The sequence below is a fragment of the Suncus etruscus genome, chromosome 1 (genome assembly GCF_024139225.1).
Source record: "Suncus etruscus isolate mSunEtr1 chromosome 1, mSunEtr1.pri.cur, whole genome shotgun sequence".
In the NCBI taxonomy this organism is placed as follows: Eukaryota; Metazoa; Chordata; class Mammalia; order Eulipotyphla; family Soricidae; genus Suncus; species Suncus etruscus.
In genome coordinates, this window is record NC_064848.1 from 142,430,311 (window position 1) to 142,455,641 (window position 25,331).

Sequence of the window (25,331 nt, forward strand, 5' to 3'; positions counted from 1 at the left end):
CAAAATAACCGCAGACACCCGAGATCATAGAAACATCAAGGAAGATACTCTTTAGGAAACTTCGGAAAGTTGATACCAGGAAGCCCGGTTGCAAAACTACGGTTCCCAGGGTGCTTTAGAGCGCGCAAAGGACCTGAAATAGACCAGCTGCGGTAGTCCCGCCCTCCAACCTTAGCTATTGGGTAATTTAGTTCCGTATCTCTGGCTTTCTCATTTTCTATTGGCTGAGCCTCCGGAGAGGCCAATGCCAAAGCATGCGTCCACATGTCTCCCTGATTCCGTCGCCTCTCCCCGCCCTGAAGCAAGATGGCGGCAGAAGCAGCTGGTGGGAAATACAGGACCACTGTCAGCAAAAGCAAAGACCCCTCGGGGCTGCTCATCTCTGTGATCAGGTGAGGGAGGCAGGAGGCAAGGTCAGGGGACTGCGGGCAGCGGGCCGCCCTCTGCTTTGGAAGGGGGAGAAGGGTTAGCTGGGTTCCACCCTGCGAACCTCTCATTTCCTCTTTGCCTTCCCCCTGGCCCTTCCCAATGCACCATGACTTTTGCCTTGTTATTTCGGAGTTGGGTTCTCGGGAAGAGTTCCGAATTCGCAGGCCTTTTTATCAGGTCCCGAGTCCCGCATTGGTCTACCCCGGCTTTTAAAAGCTGGCTGCTAGGAGCTTGGTCGAGAAAGCCAGGTGAAGCCAGGTGAATGAATGGTAGCCATTCATTAACCCCCAAGCTTAGTGGGTGCTTGAGCCTGCACTTGGTTGGGGCTTGTGCTGTCACCCTCAGGACCCTTTCTCCCACCACCTGTCAAAGGCTTCAGATTCCTTTTCCACCTTCGTTCTGACTTCCCAGCCAGTTCATTGCTTAAAAACAAAAACAACAACAACAATAATAAAAAAAAAACAACAACCAACAAACCCAGAGCAAGATAATAAAGGATGCTTGCCTTGCACGAGACTAACCTGGGTTGATTCCTGACATTACCTGTGATTCCCAACCTTCCCAATAAACACACATAATTCAAATTATATTAAGCATTTCCTCTACGTATTTTGTAGTCTTGGTCCGTTGAGGACTCTTAAAAGTTCAATTAGTTGGGGGTAAAAAAAAGTTCTATTAATTGAGGATAGGTGCACCTCTTCAACACCACCTGGAATGATATGGAGAGTGACAAACGCAATCTAAATAAAATGCTTCTTTATGGCACTTTAAAACGTTGTTGGCATTTGAATTAACACAGAAATTAGTTTTCATAAAATAAAAAGTCCCACACTCCCTGTCTTTGTCACATGCAAATGACTGTGCTACCTCAGTGAGTTCTTAAAGAGCTTCTGGAGTGTCCGGTTATTTTTTTGTTTTAGTTTTGGGATCACACTGGCGGTGCTCAGTGGCTGTTCCTGGCTCTCTGCTCAGGAGTCACCCCCTAGCTGTGCTGTGACCATATGTGGTGTCAGGGTTTGAATCAGGGTCATGGCCCCAGCAGTGGATGGAATGCAAGGGCAAGTCTTAGATTCTGTACGGTCTCTCCCGTCAGCTCAAAGAAAAAAAATTTTTTTTCTAGATACCTGGTTGATAATAAGCACCTGAAACGAATAAGTTGAACTTAATAGCTTACTACTTTTGAACTGAAAAAGAAGTACCTCTTGGGCTTTCTTTAGTGTCTTTTAATTCCAGATTCTGCATATGAAATCATTAGGACCAGTTTTTGTTAAGCTTCAGATGTTAGTTCTTTGGAAGTACGTGATAGACTGGATAGGGAGTAGGAAGGAAGCAGTCTATTGCTGGCAGCATTGTTGCTGTGAATATAAACCTGTAGTTTCTTATAGTGGTAATCCCCCCACTCCTGTGAAACTATATGATGCGAATCTATTCGGATTTTTTTTTAACTTGTTAACTTTTTTTTTTTTATTTGTTTTTTGGGTCACACCCGGCGGTGCTCAGGGGTTACTCCTGACTGTCTGCTCAGAAATAGCTCCTGGCAGGCATGGGGGACCATATGGGACAGCGGGATTCGAACCAACCACCTTAGGTTTTGGATCGGCTGCTTGCAAGGCAAACACTGCTGTGCTATCTCTCCGGGCCCTAACTTGTTAACTTTTTTTGCCTTGTATTTTGATGCCAGTTTATAGTATGGTACAATGAGGTATAAGTAAGAGCAAAAGCCCTGGGCATTGTAGAGATGAAATACATGTGATTCTACTTTCTTGGGGGTATAAAATACATAAATCATAAGAACTCTTTTTTTTTTTTTTTTTGGGCCACACCTGGCGGTGCTCAGGGGTTACTCCTGGCTGTCTGCTCAGAAATAGCTCCTGGTAGGCACGGGGGACCATATGGGACACCGGGATTCGAACCAACCACCTTTGGTCCTGGATCGGCTGCTTGCAAGGCAAACGCCACTGTGCTATCTCTCCGGGCTCAATCATAAGAAGTCTTATTGCTGCTATGTACTGTCTCAAAAGTGTATCTGGAGGGACTGAAGTGATAGCACAGCAAGTAGGGTGCTTGTTTGCCTTGCATGCAGCCTATTCACCTGGATTTGATCCCCAGCATCTCATATGGTCCCCAAGCCTGCCAAGAGTGATTTTTGAATTCAGAGCCAGTTGTAACCCCTGAGAACTGCTGGGTGTGACCCAAACAAAACAAAGCAAAATAATAAAGTGTATATAGAATTCTGCAGGTTTTACTTAAAAAATTATATATTTAAATATTAATTAAATTTACCCAAAATATTTATTTGGGGAGGTTGCAAACCCAGTTGTTTCTCTGGGCTCATTCCTGACTCTGCACTAGGGGTCACTCCTAGCAGGCTTGGGCTACCTTATGGAATCCTGGGGGTTGAACCCTGGTTGGCTGTGTGCAAGGCAAGCGCTCTACCTATGTACTGTCACTCTGGTCTCATTACCCCAAATTGTCTATATTTAAAAAGAAAGCTAAAAAAAAAAAAAACCCCGAAGCATTTTTGTTTGTTATTTGTTTTTTAAACTGAGAAATATATTTTGCCTTTGGTGGTTTCTCTTTGTATTCTTCTTGAGAACTTTTGCTGCTTATTGGTGTATATTGTGATCCATGTCCATCTCTGAGCCTGTCTACATTGCCTTCAGATTTTCCCCATGGTTTAAGGCCTATGCAGTTTTACTTGTACCTCTCTTTTTTTCTTTCCTACCTCTTCATAGTGTTTTTATTTACCTCACACTACTATGTGATAAAGAGTACAAACCCAGCATGCTGGTTGAGTGGGAAGAGGAATTGCAGTACATGGCTCGCCCTTCATCTGGAGAAAGAACTTCATTGATGCTCAAGTGTTATCTATATGTTAACAATCCTTTGAGCTGCAGATTTAGAGTGAGGGTGTTAACTCTTCTTGTGGTTCCCCCTTGAAATGCTTTTCATAGACTACATGGTTTAAATTTTATCCACTGTGGTATAGAATGAAAGGAAGTTTATAATGTTAAAATGGTGTTTGGCATGGGGGAGAACTGAAGAAAGTCAGGAAAGAATGGAATGGCTGGGGCCGGAGAGATAGCATGGAGGTAAGGCATCTGCCTTCAGTGTTGGAAGGACGGTGGTTCGAATCCTGGCATCCCATATGGTCCCCCGTGCCTGCCAGGGGCGTTTTCTGAGCATAGAGCCAGGAAGTAGCCCCTGCGTGCTTCTGGGTGTGACCCAAAAACCAAAAAAAAAAAAAAAAGAAGAAGAATGGAATGGGGGAACTTAAAAAGCTAAGAGAGTTCTTATCACAAGGAAAAACATGAAACTACAAGGTGATGGATGATAACTAATTCTCCCATGGTTATTATTCTCTGCATTGTACATACATGTCAGATCACTACTATGGACACTTTAAAGAATACACTGTTTTCTGTCATTATTTCAATGAGAGGAAAATGAGAGCTGCAGGGAAAGAAAGAACTGGAATATACATTTCTTGTTAGTAAATTGTACTGTCATTCTGAAGTTGGGGCTTTGTCTAGCTCTTCAATTTGTATTCTTTGTGTACCTGCTGGTAACATTGTACTCCTGATTCTTAATTCTTGCTATGAAACTTTGATTACTTCCTCTTATCCTTAACCTCTTTTCAAATTCTCTCTATAAGACAGTAGCTTTCCTGGTTGCTCTGGCAACGAGCTTCAAAAAAAGGAAAACCCATTTTAGGTTGATGTTTATAAAATCTGAGCATTCCTGAAGATGTGTCTGAAGCATGTCAGTTCTCTTTCATGCTTCGTTGGACCTCTCATTTTATCACAAAATAAATTACTGGTGGCTGAGAGTCCGCTGTCCTTTGGAAACTTTGATTAGTTTAGTTTTATTTATCTTTTTATATCACTGAAGCATTGTTTTTTCTTTTTAAATAGTGAATATAAAGTGAATGTTAAAAATTCTTATTCAGGTTTTTTGATCAGATATGTTAAAAAATCATGTCTATACTTAGTTTGCAGCATTTTTGTTGTTGTTTTCTGTCTTTTTAATTTTCTTTTGTTTGTTTTTTGGTCTATACCTGTAATCACTTAGGGGTTACTTCTGGCTCTGTGCTCAAAAAATCACTTCTGGCAGGCTCAGGGGACCATATAGGATGCTGGGGATTAAACCCAGGTTGCTTGCTTGTAAGGCAAACACCCTACCTGTTGTGCTATCACTCTGGCACCAGATTACAGCAAATTTTAAAAGCCAGAGTGCAGGTATAAACCGCTTGAAAAACCACCTTGGTTTTGTCAGTTCTTGGATGAGTTTGTGGACAGGTACTTTTACACATGTCAAAAATTAAACATTTCTATCTTATATATTAGTATAAACACAAGAGTGCAAATTAATTATTAGTATAAATAAAAGTGTGTGGGCTCATTTATTGTCAGCCATTTTAAAAGAAACATAATAGCTAGAGTGATAGCATAGCAGTAAGGTATTTGCCTTGCATGCAACCAACCTGGGATGAACCTGGGTTCGGTCCCCAGTATCCCATGTAGTCAGTCACCTGAGCTTGCCAGGAGCGATTTCTTAGTACAGAGCCAGGAATAACCCCTGATTGCCACTGGATGTGGCCCCAAATAAAAACAAACAAAAAAGGGATCCAGGCCACACTCCCAGTGACCATGGCTGAAGGGTTTGATTTTCAAGGGCCACCTGGCACACACCTGGCAGTTCTGGGGAGGGTGAGAGCATGGAATTCCCGGCATTGGACTTAAGGCCTTGAGCTTGCTAGTCATGTGCTCCACAACACAAGTCATACTTCTGGCTCCTGTTAGAATCATACCTTCTTTCAAGGTACGAAGAAACCCCCCCCCGCCCCGCCCCAAGGGCTAATGGTTTGGGTAAGGACAAAATTATTGTGAATGAGAACTATCCACACCTTATCACTATTCCCAAAGCTACTAAAGAGTTAAAACAATGATTTTACTTGTGCAGGAGTCTATTCCTTGCAAGCATTAAAAAAAAAAAATAATGGAAAGAAGCATTTGCATTCTTAGAGTGAAACACAATATGTTTGTGGATTGGGTCTTTAGACATCTTGAGTCTTTATTTTTTCATTTGGGTCACACGTGGTGACACTCAGGGGTTACTCCTGGTTATGTACTCAGAAATCGCTCCTGGTTTGGGGGATCATATGGGATACCTGGGACGTCGGGGATTGATCCAGGTCTGTCCTGGGTCAGCCACGTGCAAGGCAAGAATCTTAAATAAATTTCTTACCCATTGAAGAAAGAATGGATAAAACAAATTAAAAACTGTCAGGGGGTTTGAAGCAGGCACTCTTGGGCTTTTACAGCCAGTGGTCCTAAGGGTCCTGTGAGCTGAAATTTGATGGGACAGAGTTTGCTTTGCAGATGCTGGAGGCTGTACCTGAGTCAACTTTGAGCTCAAGTTCATGGGATCTTTAAAATAGAACTAAGTGGCTGCATCCCTTATTCCCTGTTGTTGTTTAGTTTGGACCGTTGTGCACACGCTTGTGTGCCTGCTTCTGGCAGGCTCGGGAGACCATATGAGATGGCAGGATTTGAACCAGGGTCCGTTCGTGTGGCTGCATCAAGGCAAACACCTCACGTCTGTGCTATCGCTCCAGTCCCTTCCTAAACTTCTTGAAGTCCCAGATCTTCTGACAGCTTGTGAGAATTTCAGGGATAAACTAAATGGCTACAAAATGCAGTAGAATTAAGGTCTTGAGAATGATTTCCTTTAGAACAGGGGTCTCAAACTCAATTTACCTGGGGGCCACAGGATGCAAAGTTGGGGTGAGGCAGGGCCGCATAAGGGATTTCACACACACACAAAAAAGTCCTCAAACATCATTATTAACAGTTTTAATTATTTCTTCTGAACATGAATAGAACATTGAGGGAAGATCATGAACAGTTCTTCTGAACATGACATATTTTGCCTATTCCTTGCTGCCAGAGACTTGACAGTGCTTCTTCTCACAAATCTGAACCACATTTGGCTTTAGAGAGGAAGCAGGTGAGACCCTCAGTATGGCTTGAAGATGATCATCATTAAGTCTAGACCTGCACTTTGACTTATTGAAGTTCAATGTGGAGAATAACTTTTCACACAAATATGTGCTCCCAAAAAGGCACATGGTGCGCGTGAACATTCGGGAAAGCTCAGGGAAGCTGGGAGGCAATTCTCTCAAAAATTGCCCATGCATGTCTGCTTTTCCACTGATCTCCCTGAACTTGGCTTTGAGATCAGAGTTGCATTGCAGGTCAATGAGCTCCATTTTAAGCACAGGAGGGACATCTTGCACATCAAAGGAAAAGGGGTCCACAAAAATTTGGAAAGTGGCTCTGTGCTTTTTGAAGTCTGCAAATCTGTGATCAAATTCCTTCTCTAGCTTAACAATAGCATCAAATGAATGGTAAGCCTGATCCACAAGTTCCTTGCATGCTGGGAAATGGCAAATGTTTGTTTGTCTGAGAGAGCTGGGATTTCCATAACACGTGTTTTGTGGAGAATGCTCTCATGTTGTCATAGGCAGCACTGATAAGCTGCCCCAGGCCATGTAACATCTTGTTTAGTACATTCAGCTTATGTGTGATGTCAACAAGAAAAGCTAAGTCCATGAGCCATTTGTGATCACTCAACTCAGAAACAGCATTCCTATCCTTCTCCATGAAGGCTTTCACTTCTTCTCTCAACTCAAAAAATCTTTTCAGGACATTTTCCCTGCTGAGCCAACGTACCTTGGTGAAACAGAGCACATCTCCATATTCTAATTCCATTTCCTCTAAAAAATCACGGAACCTCCTGTGCTTTAAGTCTCTGGATCTGATTTGATTGGTGCATTTCACAACAACAGATATCACATTGTCACACGGCAGTCATTTACTGCAAAGGGCCTGCTGATGGATAATGCAGTGAAGACCAGTGGCCTTCTCTACACCCTCCTCTTCAAGTTTTTTTGAACAAGTGCCACCAGTTCATTTTTCCTCCCTGTCATCGATGGCACTCCATCGGTTATTATTCCAACAAACCTGCATTCTCAATGGCATCACATAGATGCCGAAATATCTCATTAGCGGTGGTCTGGCCATGCATTGGAATTATTGTGAGCAGCTCCTCTGCCAATTCAAATTTGCAATCAACACCACGGACATAAATTGTGAGCTGCGCAGTGTCTGTTATATCTGTGCCCTCGTCAAGAGCAACTGAGTATGCATCAAAACATTTGGCTTTCTCACACAGTTGATGATAAATGTCACTTGACATGTCAGAAATGCGCTCTGCCACAGTGTTGGCAGAAAGGCTGATTTTACTAAACTGACCGTTCTTTTCCAGACAGATAATACTTGCAGCCTGTAACATGCATTTTTTTTTTTAACCAACTCTCCTGTGAATGGTTTCCCTGCCTTAGCAATCATTTCACTAACCATGTATCTAGCTTCGACTGATGCAACATTCTCCTTGGTTGTTTTCTTGAAGAAATCTTGTTGCCTCATTAGACATGCTTTAAGATTGGCAACCTATTTGGCTCTCTCATTTCCTTGATATTTTGCACATTCCTCAGCATGTTTAGTTGAATAATGGCGTTTCAAGTTGTATTCCTTGTGCACTGCAACTTTCTCAGAGCAAGTAAGACATGTGGGGATGCCCCGTGCTCAACAAAGAAATATTGTGTCTCCCACTTTTCCTGAAATTGTCTGTGCTCATCATCAATCTTTTTCTTCACTGCAGGCTTTGATGAAGTCATGATGAAGGTATGAGAAAATCTAATTCTGTAATAAGCTCTCCCTTAGGCCATCAGTAATGCAAGGGACAGCGGGCTGGAGCAGTGGAAATGACGTCTACACTAGGCGCAAAGTATTTGTGATTATTCGCTTACCGAATATTTGCAATAAAAAATCGCATAAATAAGAAAAAATCGCATTAAACATTTACATATCCCGAACGGAACTGCTCGGGGTATGCGAATGTTTAATGCAATTTTTTCTTACTAATGCGATTTTTATTGCGATTATTTGGTAAGCGAATAATCGCGAATACTGCGATATTTGAAGGCCAGCTGCGGGCCACAAAATGTTGTATATGGAGGGCCGCAAACGGCCAGCGGTCCATGAGTTTTGAGACCCTGATTTAGAAATTCATGCTAATTCACATTAGACTTTCTTGCTGGCTCTAAGTTATAATATTTTTTTTTTTTTTTTTGGTTTTTGGGCCACACCCAGTAACGCTCAGGGGTTACTCCTGGCTATGTGCTCAGAAGTTGCTCCTGGCTTGGGGGACCATATGGGACACCGGGGGATCGAACCGCGGTCCGTCCAAGGTTAGCGCAGGCAAGGCAGGCACCTTACCTTTAGCGCCACCGCCCGGCCCCAAGTTATAATATTTTTAAAGTTGGGTGAACTGATCTGGGGCTCTCAGGGCATTAAGTTTCAAAGATGAGTGGGGACAGTCTTTGGTGGGAGGAGTGAGGTCCAGTTGGTAGAAACTGACAACCTTAGACCAATTATCTGAAACCATCATGTCTTGTGCCTTGATTTGTAAAATGGGATGATATGACAATAACAATAATAATAATATTTTGAAAAAATTAATTTCACTAAAGGTGTCATGCTCAGTTTGGCAGAGTCAATATTGAGCATTATTTCTTCCTTTTTTTCAGGATTGGCAACTTGATTTTTATATTTGCTGGAAAGTAACTTGGATAGAATGTTTATTTTTCACTAGAAATATCATTTCGAGGTTGACTAGAAAGTTTGATTGTAGTTATCAGAATATTCTCCTTGTAACCGAGAAACCTGTGTAGCTGAATAAAATGGAAATTATTTGTGCCAGAGAAGGAAGCTAGATTTACCTGTTTCTATGCTTGTGAGTTTCTATAAAGCATATCAAATATAAACATATATAGAGTATGTTTATTAGAGATTTACACAGATGTGAACAGGCAAATCAAGGCTCCCTGATCCATTTGCTTAAATATTCCTTGTTGCCATAAAATTTATGTAGAAAAATTGATTTAAAACTATTTTAAAATTAGGTACATACTTAGAAAATGCAAATCTTTGAAGAAATAGAGAAAGAAGTAAAGACCTGCTTCTTTTTTTTAATTTTTAATTATGAGAACAAAAAAAAAAAAAAAAAAAAAAAGACAAGGTAAAGTTACAGTGGAAGGACAATCACCCATAAACAGAATTCTCAGAAGTCCCCTTGCTGATATCTTAACTTTGAACTTTCAGCCAAAGAACATTAAGAAAAATAAAACAGAACCCATGTACAATTACTTTGTCCTTCAAGTCCCCAGATTGTAATACAGAATATTTCTAAGCAGCACACAAAGCAGTCTAAAGCCATAAAACTTATATAACTCCTTAAACATTGAAGGCATAGTACTTTTTACATTTCCATGCACGTGCATATTAGTTTAAGTTAACCTCAAAAGTTTAAGTGGGTTGTTTTTCTTAAGGATTAGAGTTAAAGGAACACAGTAAAAATGGTGTTAAAGTGGCAATTATTGTTTGCATAGGCCCACCAAAATATGAGGGACATGGAAAGGAAAAGCCTTGGCCTAAATCAGGGGTCTCAAACTCGTGTCCCGCAGGCCATTTGCGGCCCTCCGTACAACATTTTGTGGCCGTGGCTGGCCTTCAAATATCGCAGTATTCGCGATTATTTACTTACCGAATAATCGCAATAAAAATCGCATTAGTAAGAAAAAAATCGCATTAAACATTCCCATACCCCGAGCACAATGCGATTTTTTTATTGCTAATATTCGGTAAGTGAAATCCCTTATGCGGCCCTGCCTCACCCCAACTTTGCCTCCTGCGGCAAATACAAGGAGACCCTACCCCTGAAGTTTCCTGGCATAAGACCAGCTCTAGGCTCCAGGCAAACTAGTTTGCCCAATCCAAGTCATTGTCTGTAGTGCCAATACACTTTTATTTTTCACAGTCTCTGTTGTTGGTATCATGTTTCTGTATTAAAGATCCTGGAATCTGCATATCCTACATTGCAGTCAGGATGGTGCTTCTTAATATATTAATTGTTTATAAATTTGATCATAATAAGGAATATTTAATATAATTATATATGTATTACACAGATATTTAGACAAAAGAGATCTTATTATATACACTTTGTATCTTTATGCACTTGACTTTATATAGCTTGTGATCCATTTATAGCAATATATTTCAGTCTCATTTTCTTTTAGTGGCTACTTAGCTTTTTTACATTTATAAAAAATTTAAAATTTATTTAAAGAACATGTTTCACATAGTTGACATAGTTGTGTAATATATTTGTTTCCAAATAAGGGAGAGAAAAATTATTAAAATAAGAATAAAAAGAAAAAAAAGGAAAAGGAAAAGGAAGAGAGGAAAAGAAAACTAATGAAGTACAGTGACAAGTAAATCTGAAAATCATTGTATCTCCAATGAGGTCATTAAGTCATTGGCAGAAGTTTTAGTAAGCTCCTGTTGCAAGGTGACCATTCTGTTATTTCATTTGTTTCTGAACATTAAATGACTTTAGCTACACATTGGCAAATTGGTGTGTTCCTATAAAGAAGACAGTTTTTTTTTTAATTTTTTTAAATTTTTTTATCTTTATTTAAACACCGTGATTACAAACATGATTATAGTTGTATGATTACAGTCATGTAAAGAACACCCCCCTTTACCAGTGCAACATTCCCACCACCAATTTCCCAGATCTCCCTCCTCCCCACCCCCCTACACCTGTACTCGAGACAGGCTTTCTACTTCCCTCATTCATTCACATTGTTATGATAGTTTTCAGTGTAGTCATATGAAAACAGTTTTAAATAAACGAAATTGTCATGTGGATACAAATGCAGCTGTGTGGGCCAGGAATTCAAAGCACTATTTACTGATACTGTGACTTTTGTGGGGGTGTGTTTTTGGCTGTTAGGTCTCCTGGAAGTATGAGATGGCTAGGGGAAGGTGCCCACACTGAGTCCAAAATTGTCCTGATGATATCAGTTCAAATATTGGCATACCTGGAGTTTGGTCAGATTAGTGTCTCTGCAGAAATCTTAGAGGAGTGGTGAAGAAGGGCCATAAGCAAAGCATCAATTATGGGTGATGGATGCAACAGGTATGGCTTTGGCAGGGCAAGGGCTTAATCGGCTTAATCCACCCTTTCTTCCCCAGATTGCCAGCTTTCAGCTGTGTGGCTGGGGTATCTATAATTTTTCCTGGCTTGGTTTATATATTTTTTGAGAGCAGAATAAGTCTATGGAGCTGGTCTGCAGCAGACATGGCAACTTCATTTGTGGATATGGTTATGGCTACCAGGTCTCCCAGAAATATGAGAACATAGGCTGAGCAGTGCGCACTCTTACACCAAAAAAGACCAGATGATGCTTTCAGCCAAATATTGGCATACCTGGAATTTGATCAGATTGGCATCTCTTCAGAGAATCATAGAGGAGTGGTGAGTCAGGGCCATAGACAAAGTGGAAATATGGTTGATGGATGTAGCAGGCATGGCTTTGGCAGAACAGGGCTTGGCCCACCCTATCCTCCTGAAATTGTCAGCTTTTAGCTGTGCAGCCAGTGTTACCACGATTTTTTGCTGCTTTCTCTCTTTCAAAAAGAAAGTGAGTCCATGGAGCTGTCCTGATACAGACATGGCAGCTGTGTTTGTTGGTATAGTTACTACTTAACTTTTTTGTGATGGATATACCCTCACCTATCCTCACCTGTTTACCCACCAATCTACTTTTTTTTTTTTTTTTTCCCACATCCGTTGACGCTCAGGGGTTACTCCTGGCTATGGGCTCAGAAATCGCTTCTAGCTTGGGGGATCATATGGGACTATGGGGGATCAAACCATGGTCTGTCCTAGGCTAGTGCTTGCAAGGCAGATGCCTTACCTCTAGCGCCACTGCTCTCGGCCCCAACCTCCTTTTTTTTTTTTAAGGGCCACACTCAGTGCTCAGGCGTCTATCCTGGCTCTGTGCTCAGAAATCACTCCTGGGTGTGTGTGTTGGGGGAAGGAAATCACTCTTGGCAGACTTGGGGGCGACCATATGGTCTGCAGCATAGAGGAAAATACCCTACTTACTGTGTTATTGTTCCAGCTCCATTCACCAACTTTGGTTTGAATGATGCAGTGAGCATTCAAGGACATTGGGAGGTGTATCCTGGGTGTAAGTTCAGGTTAGCTGCACAGGAGTGGCTCTGTGATTTGTTATTTTGAAAGATGAAGCCAAAAAGGCAGGGGCTGGAGCCATGATACAGTTGATAAGTCTTGTGCCTTGTGTGCAGCTGACCAGGGTTCTATCCCTGACATCCCATGTGGTCCCCTAAGCACCAGCAGGGGTGATTACTGAATGCAGAATTAGGAATAACCTATAAGCACTGCTAGGTGTGGCCCTAAAACCAAAACAAATCAAAATAAGCCAAAATGGCAGTTTATACCTCAACAATGGTACTTAGGGAACCCACATTTCCATACCCTCACTGGAAACTGGGTGTTTTTCCTGAGCAATTTCCCTGATTCCTCTCTGCTGTGCTGAAATCTGGGGTTAAGGTGGGGTGGGGGGAGTGTTTCTTCCACTGTCATTCATGCAGTGTTGTTGGAGATGTGTGGATACTTGTGTTTTGCAAATATTCTTTCTCAGTTTTGTGCCTTGTCTTCTTGGTCTTTTGACAGTGCCTTTTTTTCCAGTGCAAAAGTTCTACATTTTAACCAAGTCCAGCTTATTAGTATTTCTCTCACAGTTTCTTGTGTCTTATCTAAAAAGTCATTCTTGTGGTTGGCACAATAGAGCAGTGGTAGGGCGTTTGCCTTGTATGCAGCTGACCCAGGACAGACCTGGGTTCGATCTCCAATGTTGCATATGTTTTCCCAAGCCAAGTGCAATTTCTGAGCACATAGCCAGGAGTAACCCCTGAGCATCACTGGGTATGATCCCCAAACCAAAATAAAGTCATTTTTGTGACATTAAATTATCTCTGGTGTTAAACTTCTAGGAGTTTGGGGCTAGAGCGGTGGCGCAAGCAGTTGGGTGTTTGTCTTGCATGTGTTCAATCCTCCGACATCCCATATGGTTCCTCAAGCCAGGAGCGATTTTTCTGAGCACATAGCCAGGAGTAACCCCTGAGTATTACTGGGTGTGGCTCCCCCCAAAAAAACCACAAAAACAAAAAAACTTCTAGGAATTTCACTATCTTGTGTTGTAGGTTTGTCTGTTAATTATCAGTTGATTTTGCTCTATCTGAGTTTTTTTTTTTTTTTTTTTTCATTTCATATGATGTTCATTTGTGGTAGCTCCATTATGTATGAGGTTTTAATTTCCTCCATGGTTGGATGTAGTTGGGGGTATTCAACATCTATTTTGTGTTATCTTCTTATGCTTGTCATTGCATTTTTTCTCATTCTTCTTTTAGAAAATTTTTTTTTTTGTTTTTTGGGTTGCACCCGGCCTCACTCTGGTGATTCCTGGCTCTATGCTCAGAAATCGCCCCTGGCAGGCTTGGGGGACCATATGGGATGCCAGGATTTGAACCACCGTCTATCTGCATGCAAGGCAAACACCTTACTTCCATGCTATCTCTCCGGCCCCTTCTTTTAGAAATTTTATTGCACACATTTATGAAAAAAAAATCACAAAAAGTTCATTGTCTAACAAACTCATATCCTAAAACAGTACCTGTTTAATTTTAAGAAGTTTCTGTGTGACTTCTATCTGAGTAATACATACAGAGGCTTATTATTGTGTTTTTAATAAAGTCTTTTTCTTTTTAAGCTAGGACTACTATTATCACTACTAATGCAAAATTCTTTTGAGTGTTTATTTCACCAGTGCTCGATGAGTGCTGAGATATTTCACTCTGGCTTTGTGAATTGAAATAATTCTTTCTCTTAATTCATATAGGTAGTTTCTTCCAGGTCTGGAATAGTTTTCTTCCAGGCATGCCTTGATCAGTTCTCAGCTGAAATCTCTGAGAAGACCTCCAAATCTCCAGAATATGATGGGATAGCTCTCCTTTCTCCATTCTTCTGCCTTGCAGACTCTATAAATTCTTAATGCCCAAGGGTTTGAAACCTTGTTAGCAATTTCAGATAGTAATGATAAATCCAGTCCCTCTAATTCTGTCTTGATGAGAAGCAGAAAGTCCATTAATGCTTTATATTTGAAAAAATATCTTCTGAGGTTTTCTTTGGACACTTAATGGTCGCACAAGCTAGGAAACATAAGGTGAGCAGGTATGTCATGGGGTGAGACCAACCTAGATTACCTGACCACTCTTGGGGTTTCTGGTTTTACAGTATTTTGCTGTGCACTAAACAATTAAATATTTCACATATTTTTGGGGGAACTTTTTCTCCAGAACGCTCAGAAATGCTTTGGCAACTTATTAGGCATTTGTGAACAAATGCCTAATATGCCTCAATACTATGAGAGCCTCAATACCTTGATATCCTGCTGGGAATGCAGACTCTCAGATACACCCCTGTCACATCTACCCATTTACCTAATTTTTCTGGGGATTCAAATGCACCTTAAATTTAGAGTAGTCCTTAAAACATAGTTTAGGTTGGAGAAATAAAGCAAAAGAAGTGTATTAGAAGGGCCTCCTGCCTTTTTCATAGAACCTTGGGACATATTGTTTTACCACATATTTCTGCATTTTTTTAAAAAATAAAACTAAGAATAAAGAACAAAAAGAAAAGCTGGTGGCCAGGGACCAAGTGGTCTCAGATGGGTTGGTGGAGAAAAAATAAGGATAAAACAAAATAACTAAGACAAAGTCATAGACAATAGAATCAAGAGACCTAAACTTTAACAATCTAAATTTAAAGGAGCCTGTTATACTGGCAGGCCAGGGGCAAAGTGTGGTGGGATAGGATGCACTCTCAGGCCATTGGTGGAGGGATGTTGACGCTGGTGGCAGGAATGGCCTGATTCACTATATATCTGAAATTCAACTATGAAAGACTTTGTAAATCACAATAGTTTCAATAAAATAATTATTTTAAAAAAAATGGAAGCCTATTTAGAATGATTAACTTTAAAATAGTGATACTGTGTCTTTTTGCTTTTTAAGAGAAAATGATTTTTAAGGCTTATATACACCAATAAAATTTTCAACTCTAGAATTTGCTTCAAAATAGTTGTCAGCTGGGCAGATAGCTGAAAAGGCTGCAGTATATGCTTGGCATGCAGAGGCTATGTTTCTGACAGCATCAGATAGTAGCCCTCCCCTGAAGGTGGTCCTAGGGACCCCATAGAAACCTTCAGAACCACTAAGTATCAAGTCCTATTACCTAGTTGTCAAGCATTGTTTGTAGTGATTCTTCTTGGGAGTATCTCCCAGCTTCATACAAAGTTGTGGAAGAGAATAACTGTCAGGGAGGGTATAAATGAAATAAGATTGTACTGTGCTGATAATACTTGAAGTTGTGTTCATTTGACATGGCCTAATTTCCTTCTCTTTCAAAAGTTCCACAAACATATAATGTGTTTGTATATACGTGTATCTTGTATACCTATAAACCCATGTGGGAATGACAAGTTTGTGTAGATGAATACATTTTATTATTTTATTTTATTTTTTGGGAGCCACACCTGGTGACGCTCAGGGGTTACTTCTGGCTTGGGGGACCATATGGGACCCTGGGGGATCAAACCGCGGTCCATCCTAGGCTAGTGAGAGCAAGGCAGACGCCTTACCGCTATGCGCCACCACTCTGTCCCCAGATGAATACATTTTAGATAAGATAACTATATATTTATTCTTCATGTCCTGTCCACCCTGTTCCATCCTTCTTTGAGACACCTGGTATATGTGTCTATATATACATATATGTATATACATATATGTGACATATACATATATGTGACACATATATGTGTCTATATATACATCCTATGTATCTAGGATGTCAATTGTAAAGAAACCAGCTTTAGTGCTCCAGAAATTCTAACATGGCCTTTTGACACATCTTGACAACATATTAAAACATCTTGTCTGACATTTCCTCAAAGAAGAAATACAAATGGCCAAAAGACACATGAAAAATGCTCTACATCACTAATCATCAGGGAGATGCAAATCAAAACAACAATGAGGTACCATCTCACACCACAGAGACTGACAAACATCGCAAAGAACAAGAACAGTCAGTGCTGGCAGGGATATGGACAGAAAGGAACTCTCATTCACTGCTGGTGGGAATGCTGTCTAGTCCAGCCTTTATGGAAAACAATATGGAGATTCCTCAAAAAACTGAAAATTGAGCTCCCATATGATCCAGCTATACCACTCCTAGGGATATACCCTAGGAACACAAAAATACAATTCAAAAATCCCTTCCTCACACCTATATTCATTGCAGCGCTGTTTACAATAGCCAGACTTTGGAAACAACCCAGATGCCCTTCAACAGATGACTGGCTAAAGAAACTGTGGTACATATACACAATGGGATATGCTGCAGGTATCAGGAAAGATGAAGTCATGAAATTTTCCTATATGTGGATGTACATGGAATCTATTATGCTGAGTGAAATAAGTCAGAGAGAGAGAGATATAGACACACACACACACATACACACACACATATATATACAATATATATAGTTAGATAGACCCATATATATACATATATAGTTAGACACATATATACAAATATATATATATATATATATATATATATATATATAGTTTCACTGATCTATGGGTTTTAAGACAAATTAAGGACATTATTGTTGTAGTAATTCCCAGAGACAAGAGATGAGGGCCAGAGGACCGACTCACAAGATGAAGCTCACCACAAAGAGTAGTGGTGCAGTTTGGGAAATAACTACACTAACAACTATCATGACAGTCTAAATGAGTGAGAGAAGTAAAATGCCTGTCTCAAAGACAAGCAAGGGTTGGGAAGGAGGGAGGGGGCCTTAGTGATGGAAATGTTGCACTGGTGAAGAGGGGTGCTCTTTTTATGACTGAAACCCAACTACAATCATTTTTGTAATCATGGTGCTTAAATAAAGATTTTATATAAAAAAAATCTTGTCTGAGGAACTTCACCGGAAACTCTGGACTAGGAAACAATATATATACCCTTACAAAGACTAAAGGCCTTCAAGTAGTGGAGTTGCAAAACCATCCCACTGGGGAGAAGCCGTGGTATCACTGTGCTTTATAGTCATGATCTTCAACCACTGGGCCATGGACTTGTGCTGATATGTAAGAGAGGTTGAAGAACACTGTTAGAGAGGGAAAGATTGCATGAATGAGGGAGAGATAGAGAAATAGAGAGAGAAGAGAGAGATATTGTGGAGCTTAAAACATGAATGACTAAAATAGTTTGGTTAAGTCAGGGTAAGATTTTGAAGTGGATTTTGCTAATCCAGGACTCAGGTTAACCCTTCTAGCAGAGGAGATTGTACTTAATTTTAGATATTGACTTTCTATGCTACTTACAAGATCCATAGCTTTTGATCCCCAGAAGTATTTTATATAACTGAGCTAATTGAAAATCTGCATGTGTTGGGTATAGTAATTGGCCCTAAATGCTGTCTGCAGCTAGACATGGTAAATTTTCAATTGACTTTAAAATAGAAATTGTTTACTGTCACATGATGTTAAATGAATCTCTTTGTACTGCATTAAGGATGTTATTTTTATGCATTAGAAAACTTTTTCAGAGGGACTTGTCATTATGAATTGCTATCAGTTGGAATGGGATTATCTTGTATTTGGTGGGCTCTAATAAGGCATAATTAAGAAACAAGCAATCACAGTGTATAATTGAATAGAATAAAATCCTATTTAAAAGCATAATGTAGATTTGGTTATGCTTTCAGGGAAGCTGTATCTTGCGGTGATTATATGGTGATACTCATCTAGAATATTCCTGTAATTTATGCCCATTTTGGGGGGCAGACTCAAAATTCAGAGGGTTTCTTATTTTGATAATTCATCAGAAGCATTCATCTCTTCAACATATACCAAGTGTGCTGCTTAGGATGATAGTCTTTGAAGAGCTACTTCTCAACTTGTTAGGTTAGTATTTATATTCTTAGCAATCTCTTTTCCTCCTCTTCAATTTGTATATTCATTCTTCTTAGCATTGACTATGGTTCCCCTGCTGACATAATAGATGGATGTTGCTGTCAGGCATTGCTCAGGTTGGCTGTTTCATATTTTAAAAAGGAAATCGCTCACGTTCTGAAGTAGAGCTAAATAGAGCTAATAGTGTAACCTCAGATTGTCTGGTGGTTAAAAGCAGTCTTAGAAAGAAAATAGGATTCACACTTGAAGCATCATGTCAGCTCTAGACTCTTGTGTGGAGATCGATAACGAAAAGGAATGTTATGTTCTAGCAAGATCAATAAGCTAATGGTTAATTTTTTTCTCACTTAAACTCGGTTCTGAAACTGGTTAACCCTTGAGCATCTATTAAAGTATTTAAAGCTGCAGGAATATTCTGTAAATAATGATGAACTCCTGTTTTGGTTATTCTTTCCATTGTGTTTTAGTTATGCTTAGCTTTCTTTCAGTAGAAAACGTTCCATTGATTGAATAGCTACGGCTCTTCATAAATTAAAAGTATGGGACATCCAGTTGGTCGGCTCACAGCTCCACTTGAGGATTCTTGCAGATTGCTGAGGAGATTTGATCATTCCCCCTCTTCCCCTGCTAGAGACCCCACCTCAGTCTGTGGGGCCTGTGGGAACCATCTCTGAGTGCAGCCAGGGGGGCCTGGTTTGGACTTCTGCTTCTTGCCTTGTGCTCGGTGAGCAAGTGTTTGAAGCTACTGAATTATCTTTTAGGCCTCAAGATGTGCTTCTCAGTATAGACTGTTCTCTAGAGCTTCTTGAGCAGAGAATATATATATATATATATATATTTTTTTTTTTGAAATGGGGAACCTTCCTTGTAATTAGTTTTTCTGAGTGGCTTGAAGGGGTTTCCATTAATTGTTTTGTTAATCTTTATTATTCCTAGAGGAGAGGTCACTCAATGCCAATGAGAAATGCCCTTAGTAGACAATTAAGCCTGTTAACTGTTTTCAGAAAGCACGCCTTAATGCTAATTATTCTGCAGGTGTCACCAAAATTCAGGTGCGTTACATTAAATATTTCTTCTAGCAGGTTAATTAGTTTAGTTATCTGAGGCTGGATCAGGCAGCGGCTAATTCTTCTTGTGAAGTTTCCAAGAAATCTGCTATTGCTTTCTGGTTAAGGGGTGGGGAGTGACTGATAAGATCCACTAGAAAAATTCAGTCAGCCAAAGTTGAGCTGCTTGTGTTTTGAGAGGGTGGCGTGGTAGTGGTTCAAGCTGACAGATGGGGCAAAGTACCACAAGATGTGGTGACTTGGCCAGCAGAATTCACTCTTCTCACCATCCTGAGGGCTCGAGGTTCTCAGGCAGCTGAGGCTGCTCCCTGATGAGGCTTCCCTGGTTGCCTTGCAGGCGGCCACCTTGCCAGGCTGTCGGTGACCTGTCTTCTCAGGCCTCTTTGGCTGCCTCCTCCTCTTCCTGGAACACCCCGTCTCTAAGATGAGGACCCCACCTTATGACCTCACCTGACACCCACAAGAGTTGCACTGGAAATTCAGACCTGAATAACCCAACCTGATCCTCAGCACCCTGGTCAGAACCAGATCCTAATAGCTCATCTGATGGAGATTTTGTTAAAACACACTAAGCTGCTTCTAGAGTGAGGGTTCATTTTCACCACAGGTAATTCCGAGGCTCAGGCAGGATTCCCAGTCGGGCTCTTAATTTTTCACAAATTGTTGTCGACCTTCCTACATGCTTTGCTGGCTTATGGTATTTAACAGTCCTCTGCTAAACCTCTAATATCGAATACTTGTACAGTTCTCTCTTCAAAGACCTGCTGTCTGGCCATTTTGAGCTATCAAAAGGCAGAGGGAGAGGAGGAAATGAATAAAACATGGTCTGATTCATTTAGTCCCGTAAATTCTCTAAATTCTATCTTTAGATGAAAATGGATCATCAGGAAGCTTCTGACTTGGGCTTTGTCGAGAATCTTTCAAAATATCTGTGCCTGTGTTGTATTTTAATGTATGTTCTCCAAGAAACGGTAAGATGCAATGGCCATGTAGGATCGATTATTTTATTTTCACAAGGTTGTTGAGGACATTGTGCACTATATTGTTTAGTGTCTTCTTTACTGATTTAAGAGAAAAGCTTGTTTAAGAATTTAGGACTAGGATAAAGTCTGCTTTCTCTGAGGAACCTCAAAGCTACTATTTTCTTTTTTTTCCGGTGAGGATTCCAGAATCAGTAGTATTACCCTTCCTAGGAAGATTATTGCTATTCTTTTCCAGAGCAGGTGATTCTGCCCCCTGGGAAGATGCTAGAATGATCTAGACAGGGGTCTTGAGTTCAGCTGGGATGTGCTTTCTGTTCACTTGACATGTAGGCACTGTCGCATACTGCCAGTAGCTCACACTTGAATGTGATTTAATTATTACAGATTGCTGCACCCTTGTCAATGTGTTTAACACACTAAAGGAGGTATTTTTATTGGGGCACTGTCCCCTCCTCTTTGAAAGTTTGACTGTGTCTGGCTAATGAGACTCCAGTCAATGTTTGTCCATCTGATTACTACATACTTGTTTTGACATTTCTCTTCTTGCCATGACTGGGGTTGACACATTTTATTCCTGTATTTGTACACCTGGTTCACTGGGGCAGTGTGGTGGTAGGGGGTGTGCAGATCACATTTGGGGTTTCTGCACACTATGTTAGGGTAGACTAGAGGTCACACAGCTTGTTGTAGTGCTGGGTATTTCTATGGAACTACTACGGTGCACTGATCTTATGGGGCTGTGGTCTGGATCAGTCATGCAAGGTAGGTGCTCTGTCCCTGAGCCTCATCCCTGGCCTTTTGTGATTTATGCTATCATGGCATATTTTTGTCCTGTGTTCTGCTAATTGCTTCTTCTTTTTTTTTTTTTTTTTTTTTTTTTTTTGGTTTTTGGGCCACACCCGGCATTGCTCAGGGGTTACTCAAGGCTATCTGCTCAGAAATTGCTCCTGGCAGGCACGGAGGACCATATGGGATGCCGGGATTCGAACCAACCACCTTTGGTCCTGGTCCTGGATTGGCTGCTTGCAAGGCAAACACCGCTGTGCTATCTCTCTGGCCTCTGCTAACTGCTTCTTAACTCATGTGGGTCATCCTCCTTTCTGTACAAAGCAGCTCAACTCATATGTGTCAACCCCAGTTATGCTAAGAACAGAAATGTCAGACAAGTTCATAGCAAATGGACAAACATAGACAGGAGGCTCATTAGCCAGACAGAATTAAACTTTCAAAGAGTGGGGACAGTACCTCACTGAAAACCTACCTCCTTTAAGTTTTAAGTGGGTGAGAATGAAAATGAAACTTGAAAATAATTATTGTTCATTGTCACAGGATTCATCATGATTGTATTTGTACCTTTTCAAGTGATGCTTATGGCAGGTGGCTATCACATACTGGCACATCAGTCATCTCATTCTGTTTACCTAGTTCGGGGTACCCATAAAGTAGATCTCTCAGCATCAGATTCATACAGCTTCCCACAGGGGGACACAGCGATAGTACAGCAAGTCAGGTGTTTACATTGCTTATGACCAACCCAAATTTGACATCTGGCATTCTGTATGGTTCCTAAACATGGCCAGGAGTGATCTCTGAGTGCAGAGGCAGGAATAAGCCCTGAGCACCACTGGATGGGCATCAGAACCAAACCAAAAATATACAGATTCCAACTACATTGAGTGGCAAATCTAAAGTTACAGGAAGTCTGTGTTGGGGCCCTTTGCTTAGAGAGCTTCTGGTGTCTGGGCTCACTTTTAGCCTGGTTGGCTCCTGGATTTGAGTTGCCTCTGGATGGGGAGAGAGCAGCAAGAGTCCTGGTCTCTCAAGTACGTTGCTCATGAAGCAAGAAGAGCTGTCTCTGTCAATGGCCCTTGACTCCTTCTGCACTTACATAGAGTTTTGGTGGACTCTTGGCTATTATTAGGGGCCCTGGGACCATTATACTTTGTTCTAGATCCCTGATCAAAGGTGCCAGAGTCCTCAATTGGCTAGTTTCCAGGTGTAGTCAACAGGGCCTTGTTCTTGCTACCAGGCGCATCTCTCTTTGTTACTTCAGTTGTCAAGCAATATCTGTCATGTGTTAACATGAGTTCCTCCATCTTGTTTTATGCTTCACATATGCTCTTATCAAATGTCCCCATTAATTTCTGGCTGAATGTTACCATTCTTTACCAAACCACAAAGAACCCCCAGGGACTCTTAGGGTAAAAGACCCCAGAGCCTTTTCTGGCTAGGTTCCCAGCTTCCTTCCTGATCTCATCCCCTGTCACTGTTGCTCTTCCTCCTTTCTCTGAAGCCACAAGTGATCTTGCTATTCTTTGTTCCTTGAGCACATTGCACAAGTCCTGCTGATTTAGACTTTGAGCATCCTCAGTGCTCTGCAGTCTGCTTCCCCAGATGAACTCTTCTTCCTTACTTCTTTAGAAACTCTGTTCAAGTTATTCAAATGCTAGCTCTGGGAGAAGCTTCCTGTGCAAGTCCTCCCCCCCCCCCCCCAACCTCCATCATTACCTCCTGTTTGGCAAGTCTCTTCCTAATATGCTCAGCAGTGCACAGATGTTAATCCTAGCTCTGCACTCAGGAATCACTCCTGATTGCTCAGAGGACCATAATGAGATGCTGGGCATTGAACCTGGGTTGTCCACGTGTAAGACAAAAGCCTTGCCTGCTTTACCATTGCTCTCCTTCCACCTTCCTTCTTCCACAGTCTCGCAGAAGACAGGATTTCCTCATAAAGCTGAGTAGGAAGTCCATTGGGCATATATACCATATCTTACCTGTTGTTGGGCACCTGGATTGTTTCTAAGTCTTGGGTGTTGTGGTTTTCAAATAAACACTTTTCAAATTAGTTTTCTTATGATAGATACTTCTGGAACATATGGTAACTCTATTTCACATTTGTTGAGAAGTCTCCATACACTTCTCCATAGAGCCTAAAACCAGCCATTCATACCAGCAGTGAAGGAGGGTTCCTTTTTTTCCTCCATGTCCCCTCAACTCTGGTTGCTTCAGGTCTTTTTGATATAGGCCAAATTTAGGTATGAGGTGCTATTTCATTGTCATTTGGATTTGTCTTTTCCTGACAATCAGTGGAGATGAACAATTCTTTGGAACAGAAGATCAGCTACTTTTGTTCATCTTCTGATTTTTGATGGGGTTATTTAATTTAATTTCTCTTGGTGCCTTCTTCCCAATGCAGGAGGAAGGGATTAGTTTTGTTCTGGACAGTACTGCTGGCCACTTAGTCCTAGATGCTTAATGATTCTTTCTTGAATAACTAGGCGAACTAAATAGGGTCACAATTAGGATCTTTTTTCTTTTCTTAAAGACTTTGGGACAGCTGTTACTTAGTGTGAGACAACTTGAGTCAAAGTTGTTTCCTAAGCCCAAAGTGCTTTCCCTGACCTCCTCAGACCTGCTTCTTGCTGTTTGCTCATTATCCATCTTTTTTCCTAAGCACTTAATGGACCAGGTACCTTCAGAAGATAGCATAAAAAGGCCACATCTCAGATGGCAAACGGTATCCTTGGGAACTTTAGAAGGGGAAAGCTTGCAGAGATTTGGGCTGACAGTGCTGCAATTCACAGATGATTTATTTTGTTTTTGAAATTGGAAAACTGCACTCGTGTACTTCATGTTTCCAACCCAGCATAGACACAGGCAGCTCAAGAATCTGGACAACCTGAAGAGGCTTATTATTTTGTCTGTTTGACAAAGAAAGGGACGGAGAAGTTAAGTGACTCAGCCAAGATCAAAGAGCTCGTGAGTTATATATGTTCCCCATTTGATTGATGGGAGTCTGAAGACATTTCTCTGGCATTTGCTTGAGATCTGTGTGCTTCCCTTTCGCCTCTTGCTCTGCCTTTGACGGAAATTCTTTTTCCTTCTGAATGATAGGTTTTCTTTGGTTGGCTAACCTTATTTTCATAGGTGTGCCTTTTCTTCTTTTTGAGCTTCCTTTGTCTTTTTAAGAAAGAGTCATATCGACTTTTTTGGTGCTTTTTCCTGTCTAGACTCCATTACTCTATTAAGGCCAAAGTGAAAGCAAAATTGCTTCCTTGAAGGAGCCAGTGCTGGTGACCAGTTATTTTCCTTTCAAAACACTTTGACCATTTACACTGAAACACAGAAGCTGATATGGAAAAAGGAAACAGATAAATGTAGTTTTTTTTAGAATTGTGGTTATTGACTCTGGGCCTTTATGCTTGTTTATGGGGCGTGGTTGAGAGCTGATGGCTATGAGTTCACCAGAACTAAGAAAACCTGTATGTTGCTGGCACTTACTCTTAACTGTGGCTTAGCCCGTGTTTCATGCTTCTTTTAGCCTTTAGATAAATAAATTCCTTCCTGGGGATTAATTAGTCATGGTTAGCAATGTAATTCATCATGCAAAATGCCAGAGCTGTCGTAGGGAAAAATTCTTAGTGATCCAGGAATGCTCTCTGTGTCCAACCTTCACTAGAATCTAGTTTATGCTATTTTATTTCCCCTGTGAAGTTGGAGTAGTTTATGTATTATGTTGATATTTTTTGAAAGGGGAATGGGAAAAAACAAAATCTGAAGAATGATACAGTGACTTGAATGCCGTGTGGTCTGGCTACCACAAACCTTTGTCCTCTTTCCATCTTTCAGCTTGTGTTTTTCAGACCTTGTCCAGCTTCAAGACTGTTAGTAAGAAGAGTCATGTTGTGTTCTGTTATTCATCTCACTACCCACTCTTCTCTTTTCAGATGAATTGCATTTTGATTATTATGCTGTCCAAGAGTCTGTGGTTGAAGGGCAAGGGCATGAGCTGGTAGTCTGAATGGCAT

At 40.9% G+C, this 25,331-nt stretch overlaps 1 protein-coding gene across 1 annotated transcript in view; it reads left to right on the top strand.

Moving 5' to 3' along the window:
* Window positions 1-253: 253 nt before the first annotated feature.
* Window positions 254-25,331, top strand: part of EXOC4 (exocyst complex component 4) — an 871,527-nt gene continuing 846,449 nt past the window's right edge. The window contains exon 1 of the mRNA XM_049774305.1: window positions 254-392. Coding sequence (XP_049630262.1) covers window positions 307-392 — 86 coding nt within the window. The 5' untranslated portion in view covers window positions 254-306. The remainder of the gene's footprint in view (window positions 393-25,331) is intronic.